The following is a 15,853-nucleotide window of genomic DNA, read 5'->3' as shown; positions in this document are numbered from 1 at the left end:
AATTGAAAGCAGTAGAGGAGATTAAGACCTTATTACTCAAAATTACTGAGAAATGTGTTTAAAAACCTGTGTATTATTGGAATTGCCTGAATGATTTTTGGAATGGTTTATAAATAATTATTTTTGTGTCTTCAGGCTATGATGCATTTAATGTTACTACTTCACCAACGTAGGTGAAATTTCTCATTCTGTGGAACTTTTCAAAATCGTATTCACATATCAACAGTACCTCAAAATGCTACCTCCTCAGCAAAGAAGGTATTTCTTTCCCCACGTCAAACCCAACTCTTATATATCAATGTTCTGAGACTTAGTATATGCCTCTTCATAATCCTCATACTATAGTTTATTGTTTACATGTTAGTCTCCCCCACAAGATTAGAAATTCCTTGTAGGTAAGAACCATGCCTCATTCACTTCTGTATTTCCTCCACAGAATGTAATAGAACAGATTATACATTGTGGGTGTTCAATAAATATTTGCTGAATGAAATAAGAAAAGGAAATAGCTCCAAATTAGATAAGCCCTAGAAAGTCAGTGTGTTGGTTCAGGATGCTTTATTTTTCTGTGTACCTTTTGCTGCCACAGTTGGATTTAGCCCTCTGGTGCTCTTTGTTGCTTTTGCCTCCACTTGGATGAAAAAGATATGTTTGCATGACTTCAAATCAACAATCTGCAAATATTTCTATTATTGATGATGCTAACTAGGCATTCAGAGCAGTCTTCTGAACTCCTGTTTACAAAGAGATGAAATCTATGTCTGGCTTGAATCTTGCTCTTGTACTCCTCGCTCCTCTTTCTGTCTAGTACCTGTAATCAGGTACCTACAAGTAGTTACAGATCACTGAGACATTGGTGATTAGTTATGGAATGCAACCCTTTGGTTAAGTTTACCCTTTGGTTAACCCTTTGGCTAAGTTTACCAGAAAATGTGTATGACGCTGTGTTTTGTTTAAATCCCAAAGGTCATATTTTTTCAATTTGCTACACAGACTAGCATAGCTGTACTGTCAAAGGAGGAATGGAAGTGGGGAACAAGACTGCATTTATGGCCGGACACAGTGGCTCACCCCTGTAATCCCAGCACTTTGGGAGGCTGAGGCGGGTGGATCACGAGGACAGGAGATTGAGACCATCCTGGCTAACATGGTGAAACCCAATCTCTACTAAATACAAGAAAAAAAAAATTAGCTGGGCGTGGTGACTCATGCCTGTAATCCCAGCACTTTGGGAGGCCGAGGTGGTTGGATAACGAGGTCAGGAGATTGAGACCATCCTGGCTAACACGGTGAAACCCCATCTCTACTAAAAATACAAAAAATTAGCTGGGCGTGGTGGCGGGCGCCTGTAGTTCCAGCTACTTGGGAGGCTTAGGCGGGAGAATGGCACGAACCTGTGAGGTGGAGCTTGCACTGAGCTGAGATTGCGCCACTGCACTCCAACCTGGGAGACAGAGCATTTACTCTCAACTCAGGAATGGAAAGGCCAATTGATAATGTGTAAAGGTATTCAGACAACTAACACAATAGCAGCTCTCTAATACTGAATGTCACTACCTGTAAAAAAAAAAAAAAAAAAAAAAAAAGAGCAAAGAATAGCCCTATCACACTAGTTGTTGTAGGATTAACTAAAACAGGTTAGTTAAAACCTGTTGAAAAGTTATGTAATAAGGGAAATGTAACAACTCCAAAAACCCTGTTCTGTAAATATTATTCATTACTGATTTTCAATAATAATACATATTAATAAGTTTGGTTCAGTTGTTCTAGGGTCTGCTAGAATTACCAATATCGTCTTTCTTTTTTTTTGTTTGTTTGTTTTTGTTTTTGTTTTTTTGAGACGGAGTCTCACTCTGTCACCAGGTTGGAGTGCAGTGGCTTCATCTCGGCTCACTGAAACCTCCGTCTCCCAGGTTCAAGCGATTCTCCTGCCTCAGCCTCCTGAGTACCTGGGAGTACAGGCGCCTGCCACCAAAACCAGCTAATTTTTTTTTTCTTTTTTTAAGTAGAGATGGGGTTTCACCATGTTGGCCAGGATGGTCTCGATCTCTTGACCTCGTGATCCACCTGCCTCGGCATCCCAAAGCACTGGGATTACAGGCATGAGCCACCATGCCTGGCCCCAATATCTTCTTTCTGTGGGTGAGGTTACACCTTTTTTTTTTTTTTTAATTTATAATGATGAACATTTTAAGAGTTTGAAAGCAGAATTAGACAGTGTTGGTGTTTCTCTTATTCTCTATTACATAAAATGTCTAGAACTATGCATCTACTATCAACATTGGTTTTCTGTGCCACCTGAAAGTGTGATTATTTTTTCAATTGTCTGCACAGTCCAGAACCCTAGAATTAGCACAAGTCACTGGCAATGGAAGAGAATGACAGAGGATTAATAAAGTTTAGGCTCTATGAGCATGCCTGAAACATCCTAGGCTCAGGTGGGGATATGTCTGTCCCTTTGTATTATAGAAAGTACAGAGTCATAGTAACATTCTGTCACAGCTATTTCACCTCATTTGGGACACAGATCATTAAGTATTTGCTTGGACTTTTATAAAAACAATCAAGAATTATTTTGAAACAAAAAGAGTTTAAGTAAGAGTTTTGCACATTACATGTTCTTCTCGGTTATTGCAGAAATATAACATGTCATTTAAAGAAATCTTGGTGTATCTGACTTGAAAACAAAAGAACAAAAAGCTGCTAAAGTTTGTAAATTTCATTTTGCTTTTCTTGAGAAGGGCAATATAATTTCATGGTATAAATCACTTAGTAATGTCAAGGAGATCTCAGTGCTGGGGAAAGATTTTCAAATGGTCTTTCATAATCATTACTAGAATAACTATAAAATAGTTGATGTATAAGTTACTTAAGATATAAAACAAAATAATCACAAACAATTCAAATTATTGAAGTTTTATTTTAAATATTTATATAGAAGAAATTTAAAGCCTGCAATGCTTAATTTAAAAAATGTACTTATATCTAAAAGATTCCTCCTGCTGGAAGTCTTACACTTTACTACATTTGCTAACTAAAAATTCTATATTCCTGAACCTGTTCTTGGCACTGAGGATACATCGGCAAACAAGAAAAATAATGAAACTATTCTCATGCAGCTTACATTTTCCTTAAGGGAGACAACAGAAAAAGGAACAATAAATTAACAATTCCATTTCAAATGGTAATCAATTCTATGACAAAACTAAAACGGGATGCTATCACACACAGCACATGAGGGAGTAGTGATTCAAAGCTGGCATTCTAAGAGGACTTCCATGAAAATGTGGTATGAGCTGAGCAGGAGCCAGCCATAGGAGGATCAGAAATTGTGAAAACTCTAGAGCAGGCATATATTGTTTAGGGAAACATTGTATCCTGTTCAAAGAAATATTGTCAAGGAATATTGTCTGCTAAAGGAAAAGAAATCACGCTAAGTGATCAATCATCCAAGGGATACTCCTTCTTGCATGGCTGTTAATTCAAGGACTTACTCATCATTTAGTGTATTTATCATTTTTACTTCTGTAAAGGTTATAGTTCATTTACTCAGGGGATAGTTGAAAATACGTCTTGAATTTGGGAAACTCAAGGCCTTATATCCAGTTTTTAGCATTTTTAATGTTTGGAAGATACTTTCTTAATCCTGCATGAAAAATTAGGGTGTATTAATTATATTATTCATATCATCCAGTCCCCAGACTGTGTACACATGTGTGAGGTATGCACATGTTTTTATTTATGTGTTTTTAAGTTCTTAAATTTTTATTTTCCCCTTTATCTCTAAGATGGTTTGGCTTCTTGTCAATGACAAGTTATAAAGTTCATTATGCCTGGGGGAAAAAATAACACATCCATCTATAAACTAGGGTAATCTTACTGATTTTCAGGAATGTCTGAGTCACCATCACCATTTCTGATGATTTCAAAGAACAAGGTCTCTTTAGGTTTCCCTGTGTCCAAAGTATAAATCAAGCCCAAACACACAAATGTCTCAATAATTACGAAGTTATTTTCCTGAACCAGCTTTGGTAAGATTTGTTAATGTATTTTTATCTTCAGTCTATATAAAATTGAGAAACTTTTATATAAAGTATTATAATTGAGGAAGTTAAGTTTTTATCTATTTTTAATAAGGAAAAGTTGATTCAGTCTAATATAATAACAAAATGGTTTCTTAAGCATGTAATCATACCTCCATACCCCTGCCCAGAAAGATTAGCACAATCTTCACATTTTAAGAAAGACAAATTGTCTTCAAAACAGTATTTATGAGCAATATGGTTCTCTACCAAAGTGGTTGACTCATCAAATTCATTCCAAATTGATGAATTAAATTATTAAAGCCAGTGGCTTTCTGACCCCATTTCTAACAATGTAGTGATAAAATCAAGGCCTCACATGGTTACAAACCATGTGCCTTATAAATGCATTTTAGAGTCACTGAGTAGGAATAAAAGCTAAGAATCTACAAAAGGATATTACAATTTGTAATCATTGCTGTATTTCCATTGTGAACTAGGAACAGCAAATAAAAGCTTCTAAACTATCCACAGATTTAGAAATTTTGAAGTGTATTACCATGCCAACCTGTAGGGAAATGTTCACCAAAATTCCCTAAGGGCTGACCTGGGGTCAATGTAGCATCTTCATTGATTATTTGAATGAAATACATGCCATTTAAAATAAAATTTCAAGTGAGAATGTTGAGAAAGTTGTAGAAAATTTAGAAGGAAGTGGGGATTTAGTTGGAAAATGTGAAAAATGTTTATTAGACCTCAAATTTTTAATCTTATGAGTTCCAGTGTGAGGCCAAAATGTGATGTAGAAGCTAAAATGAGAGATGGCTAGGGGTACAGTGATGCATTGAAGCCCCAATCAGTAACTAATCATAAGAATGATTTTAGTAAAAAAAAAAAAACCATGTAGAATATTGGAAAGTATTAACAGAATTATGGCATGCAAGGTTCACACATACATGTTCTAGGAAATATATCATTAAAACATCATAAAGAAAACTTGCGGCTGGGCACAGTGGCTCACGTCTGTAATCCTAACACTTTGTGAGGCCAAGGTGGGAGGACTGCCTGAGCTCAGGAGTTCAAGAGCAACCTGAGCAACACGAGGAAATCCCGTCTCTACTAAAAATACAAAAAATTAGCTGCGCGTGATGGTGCATGTCTGAAGTTCCAGCTACTGGGGAGTCTGAGGCAAGACAATCACTGGGACGTGGAAGGCGGAGGTTGCAGTGAACTGAAATGGCGCCACTGCACTCCAGCCTGGGTGATAGAGCGAAACTTTGTCTCAAAAAAAAAAAAAAAAGTAAAAAGAAAAAGAAAAATTTCTTCTCAAATTTAATATTCAGCACAACAAAAACAGCAACAGTTTTTCTAATATGTATTCTTTGTTTCTCTTCCTTCCTTCATTTTCCTTCATTTTCTCACTTTATTTTTTTCTTTCTTTGTTTTGTATGCAGCAGTAGAAAGTCTCCAGGAAGTAATTATCTGGAGAATTTGGATTATGTTCTTTACTGTCAGTTTGTTTGTTTTCGTTAAAAGAAGCTTATTGCCAAAACAGGATGCAAACTCCAGTGTGAAAACCTTCCCTAGTCTTTCCCCTTTTGTATTTATGCTCTGCATTTTCCTCAAAATGCTCTCATGGAAAATGCAAACCAATGATGGCACTCTAATTTAAAATCCTTTAACGGCTCCCCCTAAACAACAGTGTCAAAGCCTAGATCTTAAGAATTGTACACAAGGTATTTTATGGCCAATCCTTATCTACTGCTTCAGCCTCATTTCCAGACTCTCCTCATCTGCACTTACACTGGAGTTACCCAATTGCCTAACACTTTCTTCATAGTTCATTCTATTTCACGCCTCTTTGATTTTGCTTATGTTGTTTCCTCTGCTTAGAACATCCTTACCCAATTTTCTTCACCTGGGTAACTTGAATTCATCTATTAAAACTCAGTTTAGGTGTCATCTCCTCCTGTATCTCTCTCTTTAATCCCCCAGTGGAGCTAAGTGTCCTTCTCAAATACTTCCACTACATTCTGTGCAACCATCTGTCATAGTAGCACTTATCTCATTATTTTGAAAGTATGTGTTTATATGTCTGTCTTTCAAAAAGAGTGCAGGTTCCTCGGATTCTATTACCTTTGTACCCTCAATCCTAGCACAATAATTGGCACACAGTCTCTTAATATTATCAATTACCTCTATTGTCAGAGACCCAAATTAGAATGATATATCGCCGGGCGCGGTGGCTCAAGCCTGTAATCCCAGCACTTTGGGAGGCTGAGACGGGTGGATCACGAGGTCAGGAGATCAAGACCACCCTGGCTAACACAGTGAAACCCCGTCTCTACTAAAAATACAAAAAAAAAAACTAGCCGGGCGAGGTGGCGGGCGCCTGTAGTCCCAGCTACTCGGGAGGCTGAGGCAGGAGAATGGCGTAAACCCGGGAGGCGGAACTTGCAGTGAGCTGAGATCCGGCCACTGCACTCCAGCCCGGGCGACAGAGCAAGACTCCGTCTCAAAAAAAAAAAAAAAAAAAAAAAGAATGATATCTCTACCAGCTTATCTTAGTGGTACGCCATTAAGTATTGAATTCCTCCAAATTCTCGTATTCTGAGTCTATGCAAGTTAAAAATACTTTTCACTATTATATAGATTCTGTGACAGCGACATCACCATCTCCCAATCCCCTTTGTAGTTAGGTTGATACAATATTATTGATTTGGGCCAAATGAGAATGAGCTTGACTGGCAAGTGTTAATTTTTGGCAAAGGTAGTTAAGGATCAGTATACTTCTAGTTCACAACTTTAGAGGCTGTGCAACAACTTATACCGAAACTGAAGTCAAACAACACAAATTTATTATGACACAGCTTCTGAATGGTCAGGAATCTGCAAGAAGCTTAGATGAATAGTTCTGCCTCAGTGTCTGTTACTAAGTTGCAGTGAAGCTGGGGATGGGTTGGGGTAGTGACTGTTATAGTCATCTCAAGATTCAACCTTGTCTGAAGGATTTGCTTCGAAGCTCACACATGAGGTTGTTAACAGACCGTATTTCCTCTCTGGCTGCTAGCTGGAGATTTTAACTCCAGAAGAACTTTTAAATCCAGAATTTTAACTCCAGATTTTAACACTTCCTCCAGAAGAAGAGATCCAAGAGCTACAGAGAAAGTGGGTTCTTGAGCCAGAAGCTGTAAGCTCTTGTTATGTAATCTTGAAAGTGACATCGTTTCACTGCTGCTATAAGTTTTTGGTCACCCAGACCAATTCTGGCATAATATGGAAAGTGACTACACGATGGTGTGACTACCAGGACATGGGGCAGGGGTTGGGGGACGGTCATTGGAAGCCATATTGGAAATTGATCACCACAGAGTCCACCTTTTTGGGATGGTGCGCAAAATGTGGAGGCTGCCTGAACCATAACTCATTGGATGAAACAGACTCTCCAACCCACCTTAGATGTTAATTGAGCAAGAAATAAACTTTCGTGATACTAAGCCAATGAAAATTCAGGGTTTCTTTGCTACTGTTCAGAACAGTAACTGTCCACATGGATTTCTGTTTACTGAAAAAGACTGTGATAACTGAAAGAATTTTGGGTGCTTGAGGACTTGTAAGAATAAACTCTTACTGTAAATTAAAACATCAAAATTATTATTTTATGTTTAACAAGTTTATGAAGTGTATTAATGTGAATTTTTCCTCAGAGTTTTGACAAAATCATGTATCAAAGACAGGATAGCTGATGACCAGTAAAAGGTAATTACATGCCTTATCCTGGCCTCTTGAAATACAGGAAATTTGCAAGCTTTTCCCAAGTTGACACACAACCACTTGGTTTTTCTGTGTGTCCACGCTTTTCTTCCACAGTAATTTTAAATCACTTCACGCACTTGAGTTTTTTCATTAAAAAAGACCTACCTCATAATGTTGTTGTGAAGAGTAACTGAGACAGAATATGGAAAAATATCTTCTGAGGAGTAAAATACTATATAAATATTAAACATTGTTCTCATGTGTTTAATATTGAAGGCAGATTACTTGTAAAGGCCCAATAATAATAATCTCTAAACATTTTTTAGAAATATATAGTAATTTATTTTGAACAATTTGTTTTCTGTTTATGAAAGAACAGTTTTTCTGGCAAGAAATTTAATGTTATTTTAAATATCAATTTAATTCATTTACTTGGTTAAGAGATCACTTCTCATTGTGAACAAAGGTGAAATGAAAAAATTTTATCCTCAGAGTCAGCAATTCAAAAGACTGGACATACGTGTCATGTGTTTCATCCAATAGCATCTCAAACTGTTTCAGAGTCAGTATCTAAATGTCATTTCATGTTTGATGTAATAGGTAATGATTCTTCATACATATATAACATTATTCTGTTCCAGGAACACTATCCGGTGATATAAAAATTGACCTATTCAGGTCAGGCACAGTGGCTCAAGCCTGTAATCCCACCATTTTGGGAGGCTGAGGTGGGTGGATAACAAGGTCAGGAGCTCAAGACCAGCCTGGCCAAGATGGTGAAATCCATCTCTACTAAAAATACAAACAAACAAACAAACAAAAAACAATAGCTGGGCATGGTGGCATGTGCCTGTAATCCCAGCTACTGGGGAGACAGGAAAATAGCTTGAAGCCAGGAGGTGGAGGCAGCAGTGAGATGAGATTGTGTCACTGCATCCCAGCCTAGGTGACAGAGGAAGACTCCATCTCAAAAAAAAAAAAAAAAAAAAAAAAGGTTGACCTATTTAATAAAATCAATAGCAATAGCAACATGATTTGTTTAAATAAATACTAATTATTTCTTTGACAATGCAAGACAAAAAGAAAAATAAACAAGTATCTTTACAATATGTGAAGTTTTAAGTGTTTAGGTCCTCAGGATCAAATTGTGTCTAAAGATAGTACTTTCAATAACAAAATAATCCTTGGCCACAATTATCTAACATTTTTTTTTCAGTGAGTCACCCCCCTGAACAGGTAAAAGCATTTTTGGCAGCACCTATTTTACCTTGAAATTTTCTCTTGTAAAGTAACCCTAGCCTGACCTTGATTAGCTTATCAAATGAGCTCATCCTCAGAGCTGAAGAACTGTAGTGTATCAGAAAAATAGCATGGCAACATGCCCAAACAACTCTGTAAATTGTCTAGAGGACACATCTAAGTATCTCTTCCTTCCTCTTTCTTCCTGTGCTTCTCCAGTCAGGGTTAGAAGCTACAGAAAGAGGCAGGATGAAGTAATGGAACAAGCATGGACCATGGAATTTGTTAAATCCATATTTGAAACCTAGTGCTGCTATTTACTGCCTGACTAAACTTTTGAGTAAGTTAACATTGCTCTTTGAAATTCATTTTTCTTATTTGTAAAACCTATAAATCTCCTCATTATAAGTTTGTTGTAAGGCATCAATAGAGTATATGTAAGTGGAGCCTGACATATAGGAGCTGGCATATAGTACCCAATAAATATTCAAAAATTTCCTTTGCAGGGAGCAAAGGAATTGAAGACAAATACTCTCAGTTTCACCAATCACATGCCATTGACTAAAGTACCAGTGAACCACTACTTAATAAACCAGCATTCCTTAAGGTGTAGAAGATGTCAGAATGCTATAAGAAGAAACATGGAATGATCTTCTTTCACTAGTTAAATAACATCAGCAGTGGATGTTTCGGAGCTGAGTGAGAATATGGAGACTTTGGGATGCTAACATAGCTGCAGTGCATGAAAATTTTCAAATACAATCTAAAATACAAAATAAGGAAAATTAATATAAAAACATATGATACAATTTAGTATGTAAGCACTACTAAAATCAAGACAGTTTTCTAAAAACTGGAGCATTGTGTTTATATTTGAGTTTTAGATTTGGTCTCTTGAAAATTGGTATTTTTTTAATTATCCCATTTTCAAATATATTTTTTCAAATACAGAAATAACTCACTACATAAGTTATCATTTGCACACGGTGCTCTCATTATTGTCTGTCCATGATAAATGTTCCTGTTGCCTATGAAATAGCCATCTTAAAAGTTATCATCGGGACTTTGTTTAAGTCAAAGATATAATTTATTTTACTAAGTAAGACTAAACAGTTATGATTTCAGCAAAAATGCAGAGGCAACAGTTTAATTCTTATTCAGATAAGCATTTTTGCATTTTAAAGCTAAAATGCACCATAGTTTTAAAGCTTAGTAGTTAATATTACCTTTTACAGTCACTATTCATGATTCTATTGAGTCTTGGCTGAGATGAGTTATGTATTATTTCCACACCTAAAAAGGGGTTAGAAGTAGCCCCTTTTTGCTTCTGTGTAGAAAAAGATGGATTTACAAACACCCATGAAACTAAAATGGGCATTAGGAGAAGTAGAAAATAAATGTCTCTAGGCTTAGGAGTAACATGAACTTGCAATTCTACCACTTACATATCTGACACAAGACTAACACTGTAGGAAGCAACCCTATGACAAGTATTTCCCCATTCCACACACCTAACTTGGGTAAACTGTTATTGGGTAAATTACTTAATGGATTATGTATTCTAACTATGAATATTTCACAAAATATTTTAACACTATATTAGTTAAATCAATATATTACCAATGTGTGTGTTATTTAAAACATTAGTAGTGATAGACCAGCCTATTAACAACTCAAAAACTCTAAATGAATGGGACCCAGCACAGGCAAATTTAAGTTGAGAGAGAAAGCAAACTATTCCAATAGTTAGGAATGGCTTTCATTTAAAGGCAAAAAGGCAATGTTAAGTAAGGAGATGGGTGGGTGGAGCTAGTGTGGAAAAGGAGAGTAATGTGTGTCAACACCATTTTATTCACCACTTTTAGGAAAATACGCAATTAAGGAAAAGGCTGGGGCAGAGGCCATAAAGAGCTACAGAGATACAGACTGGCCATGAAGGCAGAAGCTGGCTATACACCACATCACAAAAAGTTCAGTCATGAAAATTAAGGAATAAAAATTGACATTAATTAGTGTCTATGTGTCAAGAAAAATATATATGTGCATGTGTCCCTTTATATGTCTTTACAGTGGGTATGTGTACATTATATCCTGATACTATTTCTACAATGCAGGCATTATTGATCTTAATTTGCAATTATAAAAAAATTGGCTTGGATAGTTCAATAACTTGCTAATGGCACACAAGAAGCAAGAAGTATAGCTAGACTGATGTCGACATTTATTACATGTTTTCCCATTTTCCATATGAAGACAACAACAGATATGATAGAAGCATACCAGGTGAAACAGATGATATCTTTGAATGCAGATATGAAAGGCAGAAAATTGATTGTTTTCCCTAGATACTTAATGTTTAAACTGACTAGAATACATATCTCCCTACAATTGTCACTCAAGGAAGCAGGAGTAAAAATTAACATAAATCACATTTCTTTACATTTCCCCAATAGCTCCTCTGATATACACACTAATTTTAAAAAATGATAATCCTCAAAATATACCAGTTGAATAAGTTGATACATGTACTTAGCTGTAGTAGAAGACATAGTTAGGAATAGGTTATAGGTGGCATTATTTTGAAGATACTGAAAAGATACTCCTTTCAAAGAGAACCTTACCCTATGCTCCTTCCATAGAACTTAAAATTTCACAATAAACATGCTTGCAGCTTTTCATTGAATGTAAATACTCATAAAATTCCATTTAAAACTTTACTCCCCCAGGAAATTGCTTTCCATTTCTGGAAGGAGTATATGAGAGTGGAGAGGTGGTATAATGATAGAGAGGGACGATAGGGAGAAGAAAGAGATGAGGACAGTTATGACTTTGTCATGCTACTCATAGCATATCCTATTACATCACTGCACAAAAGGACATTGTGGGGAAGATGACTTCTAACCGATGGCATTATATTTGTAAGCCCAAAAAGGTTGAGATTTTCCAAGTAGTTAGTTATATGAAAGTACAAATGGTGACTGGACCTGAAGGCTCAGTGATTACATCTGCTGCCTACACTGTGGTATTTTACCTTCATACTTAATATTGCTTCTTTATTTTGCATAAATCATGTGACGTCCTGTCCTACCACTCTATGTGTAAAATTACTTACACCAGAGGGGCAAAAAAGCAATTCTCAGTCTAATTCATTTTGCAAATTTGACAGCGACATCAAAGAGCAGGAAGTTGTCTGTGAGTAACAACACTACTCATTTGTTTAAATGTCAAACCTAAACCTCACCAACTTTCAGGCAGTATGTCAGAAAAGAATGCGTTTCAGTTCAACCAGAGAGGATTTCAGTGTTATTCAGTCCTGAGGAAAATAGCTGTCAGTTTCTTGACAGCAGAGTGCTTTGAGCAAATCTTTCTTTTTAGGCTGAATGGAATTAGCCATTTCAGCACTTGGGGCTGTGGATAGTGTTATCTTCCTTGATGTTATGAAACAAGCAGCCTTACTGTAGAGGTGTTTCATTCTTGAAACTAAAACTCCCCAGGCTAGCAAACATGTATCCCTAAACTATGCAATTAGGATATGGAGACTATTCATTACAAGGTCTGTGCAAGGTAAAAATGCAATAACAGCAAAGAAGAGCACATTTTACCACAAAGATGCAGCTTAAAATTGAAATAAGGAAGGCAAATAGTTACTATTCCTAGCTATTCATAAAATAATTACTGCTTCTCTGGACAGGTTTTTGGTAAAGAGAATGACAGTGCCATTAATCCCTCATTGTACTTTATTGGCAGTGGACATTGATGCAGGGGAGAACAGGAACACGTCCAATAAGCTTGCAGACAGTCAGGAGCAGAGAATCTATTCTCTATATGCTTTCTAGCTCTAGAGTGGAATAACAATGGAGAATTCTGGATCTGAGGTCAGAAAAAAATAGAACTGAATCTAAATTATGTCCCTTAATATGTCATTTTATTTCTCTAAGTCTTGTTTCTTCTTCTGGTTAATGTGGGTTATTTTGATGTTTAAGGGAGAGAATGTACATGAAGGGACCTGGCACACAGTAGGTACTCAAAATGTGTTCAATTTTGATTATTCACTTATCAATAAGTGTTGGTATAATGCAGTAAAATGTTGCTATGCTGGTAGCCATGTGTCTTAAGAGATGTAATCGTAAGGATGGGTAACAAGAAGAAGGAAAGCAAGATTGGGATTATTATCAACAGAATTATGCTTATAACAAGAGTCCTAATCATGTGTATTTCCACTTTTGTTTCATTTTGTTAGTATACCAAAAAGATTTCCTTTTACTTTTAAATCAACCAAAGGAAAACAGTCTAAAAATAATATTTTAAAATGTACTAAAGTTCTCAGAGGTTTCTTGTCTCCTCAGATAACATTCTACCAACTCTCTGGAGAACTCCTCTCATTCACACACTATCATCTATTCTGCCTGCTGAGTTGGGATGATTTCTACCCAGACCAACACACTTGGGAGAGAAGGTAAAAATCAGGTTAGTACTGAAAGCCTGATAATTTCCTTGTCAGTTTCCATTGCAGCTACAAGTTCTTCGCTTTTGACTGCAAAGCCTCCCAGCCTATCTCACCTCACTCACCTATTTCCCATTTTATAACTGAAAATCAAGAGCAACTCCTAGCCTCCTCCATCTCCTGTCATTTTCAGCAGACTTCCTCCACACTGCCCTCTGCATGTGAAAAGTCTCCCAGCCTTCTACTCCTCATTCATCAAGGTACACTCTCCTTCCATTCACAATTTATTTCAAGTTATCCCTCCCTTCCAAAGCCCCTTTTCTGGAGGAAGATTCCCTAGTTGCCCTAATACATTCCATCATCGCACTCACCATGTTGCCATCTCACCCCCTCCCCAACCCTCAGAAATTGTTTAGGGGGAGAGGAGTGGGGGTCGAGGAAACCTGTGCTTGCATACAGACCTAGACAGGGACAAATAGCCTAGCATTAAGCTTAGTCTCATCTTTGGGGAAAACAAAACAAAAGAACAACAACAACAAACAGTTGACATGAATAATTCCAGAGCCTGGCAACAAGCAGACTAAAAAAAAAAAAAAAAAATACTTTGCTGAGTGGATGCATGAATGAATGGATGGATGGATGATTGAGATCTCTGTGGTACTTTTCTGGATGCCCCTCCTTCTTCTTGCTCCAGGCACGGTTCCTGTTTAATTCAGCTTCTATGAGTGAGTGCACTTCCCTGCTTTGCCTCCGTCTCCACTCCCTGCTGGTTCATAACCACCTCTTGACTGGAGACTAAACCTCCTCGCCAAAGGGCAATGCCACCTAGCTCACAAATGCTTTGTGACTTCCACAGTCAAAGAGAGCTTTCTCCTTCGGGAGGTAGCTTTGCATTCTGCAAGCTCTGCCTCTTCCCAACCCCCCTGCCGAAACACCCAGCCACGTTACACAAAGGGATGACTGACTCCCCCACCCACCTACACACACACACTCAACAAAATCCACCTGGAGATCCCTGCCGCGGCCCCTTCCCTGCGCTTGTAATCTAGGTGCTCGAAAAAGAAACGCGGTTTCCCTGTTATTCCTGCACAACAGGGAATAACCTTTCCAGGGCTCGGTCCTGGTTCGGAAAATCAGAAAACTTTTTATTATTATTATTATTTTATTAGAAAACCCCACCCGAGAGCAGAGACCTCTTTGTTTGCTTCCCAGGGGGAAGGAGGGGTCTCTTTAGAGCCTTCGCAGCTCGGGGCGGAGTGGGGGGTGATGGCCCCTGGGAGGACTGCCCCGGAGGAGACTCACCCAGGACGTTCCCAATGAGAGCTACGACGAACACGATGATGTATCCGGCGATCAGGACCCACTCATATTCTTTCGGGTGCAGGTATTCCCTCCACAGGTACCGCAGGAATTCCTCATCGTCATAGTCGGTGGGGTTTAAAAAGGGCTCTTGAGTTTCATTCAGCTCCGAAGCAGATGACCAGTTGCGACAAGGGGGGGAGTCCTCCAATTTGGTGCCGGACATCACGGGCTCGAGTCCGGTTCCGCTCAATGCTGCAAGCTCCTCTCTGCCTGCCCCATGAGCACTGGTGATTTGCGGTGGGAAAGGCTGCGCGGAGAGGCGAGAAGGGGCTCCCAAGCAGAAAATGACGTGAAAAGTTACGGAGCCAAGGCCTCCGGAGCCTTCTGCCGGGCAACTTCTGTGGCGGCTTTGCTGTCTTTACAGGCGATATTGCACCGGGAGGAGAGGCAGCTGAGAAACTAGGGACCCGGCACTGGAGGCTGCAGCAATGACACCAGGAGGAGAAAGCTACCTCCGGCTCAGCTGAAGCTCAATGACTCCTCATTCCAGCACTCAGTCCGCAACCCACAGCCTCCTCCTGCGCTGAGGGAGAGCTGAAGCTGAAGGGAAAAAAAAAAAAAAAAAAAAAAAAGTAATGAAAAGTAATTTAATCTGTTTTTTTTTGTGGGGAGGGAGTTAAATCTCTCTTTTTCTACTTATTTTCTCTATTTTTACATGCACTTATTATAAGCCATGCACAGACATGCATCAGTCTGTGTGGATAGGACAAAAATGTAACATACAGTTAATACAGAGCATGCTGATACATTTGTCTCTGTAAAGCAAATATAAAAGTAATAAGGAGGCACCTCTGTGTTTCTCAAGCAGGACAATGGAAAAGTCATTCCAGGCAAATACTTTAACATTTAATATAAACTTATTTTAACATTTGACATTTGCCAATTTAGCACTTGGTGAGTCTTTAAGGTGTCTCCGTCTTCACTTTTTCCTTAAAATTGGAGAATGAGACTGTTTTTAAATTGAAGGGTCTCTTTAGCTGAAATTTGTATTTGCAATAGTTAAGTGTCATATGAAATATAGCAACAAATT

General features: G+C 37.9%; 1 protein-coding gene across 3 annotated transcripts in view; it reads right to left on the bottom strand.

Moving 5' to 3' along the window:
- HCRTR2 (hypocretin receptor 2) overlaps positions 1–15,363 on the bottom strand; it is a 134,048-nt gene extending 118,685 nt beyond the window's left edge. For 2 of the 3 annotated variants that reach the window (XR_004438790.1, XM_033217493.1), the window contains exon 1: positions 14,764–15,244. Coding sequence is in view for 2 of the 3 variants with exons in the window: in XM_033217493.1 (XP_033073384.1) it covers positions 14,764–14,986 (223 nt within the window). In the remaining variant the exon portion in view is untranslated. Of the gene's footprint in view, positions 1–14,763 lie in introns of all 3 variants that reach the window. The other variant, XM_033217494.1, reaches the window with a different exon arrangement.
- Between the last annotated feature and the right edge of the window lie 490 nt (positions 15,364–15,853).

The sequence above is a fragment of the Trachypithecus francoisi genome, unplaced genomic scaffold, assembly GCF_009764315.1.
Source record: "Trachypithecus francoisi isolate TF-2019V2 unplaced genomic scaffold, Tfra_2.0 Lachesis_group10, whole genome shotgun sequence".
In the NCBI taxonomy this organism is placed as follows: domain Eukaryota; kingdom Metazoa; phylum Chordata; class Mammalia; order Primates; family Cercopithecidae; genus Trachypithecus; species Trachypithecus francoisi.
The sequence above is the reverse complement of the archived record's forward strand: the minus strand, read 5'-3'. Positions and strand labels throughout refer to the sequence as shown.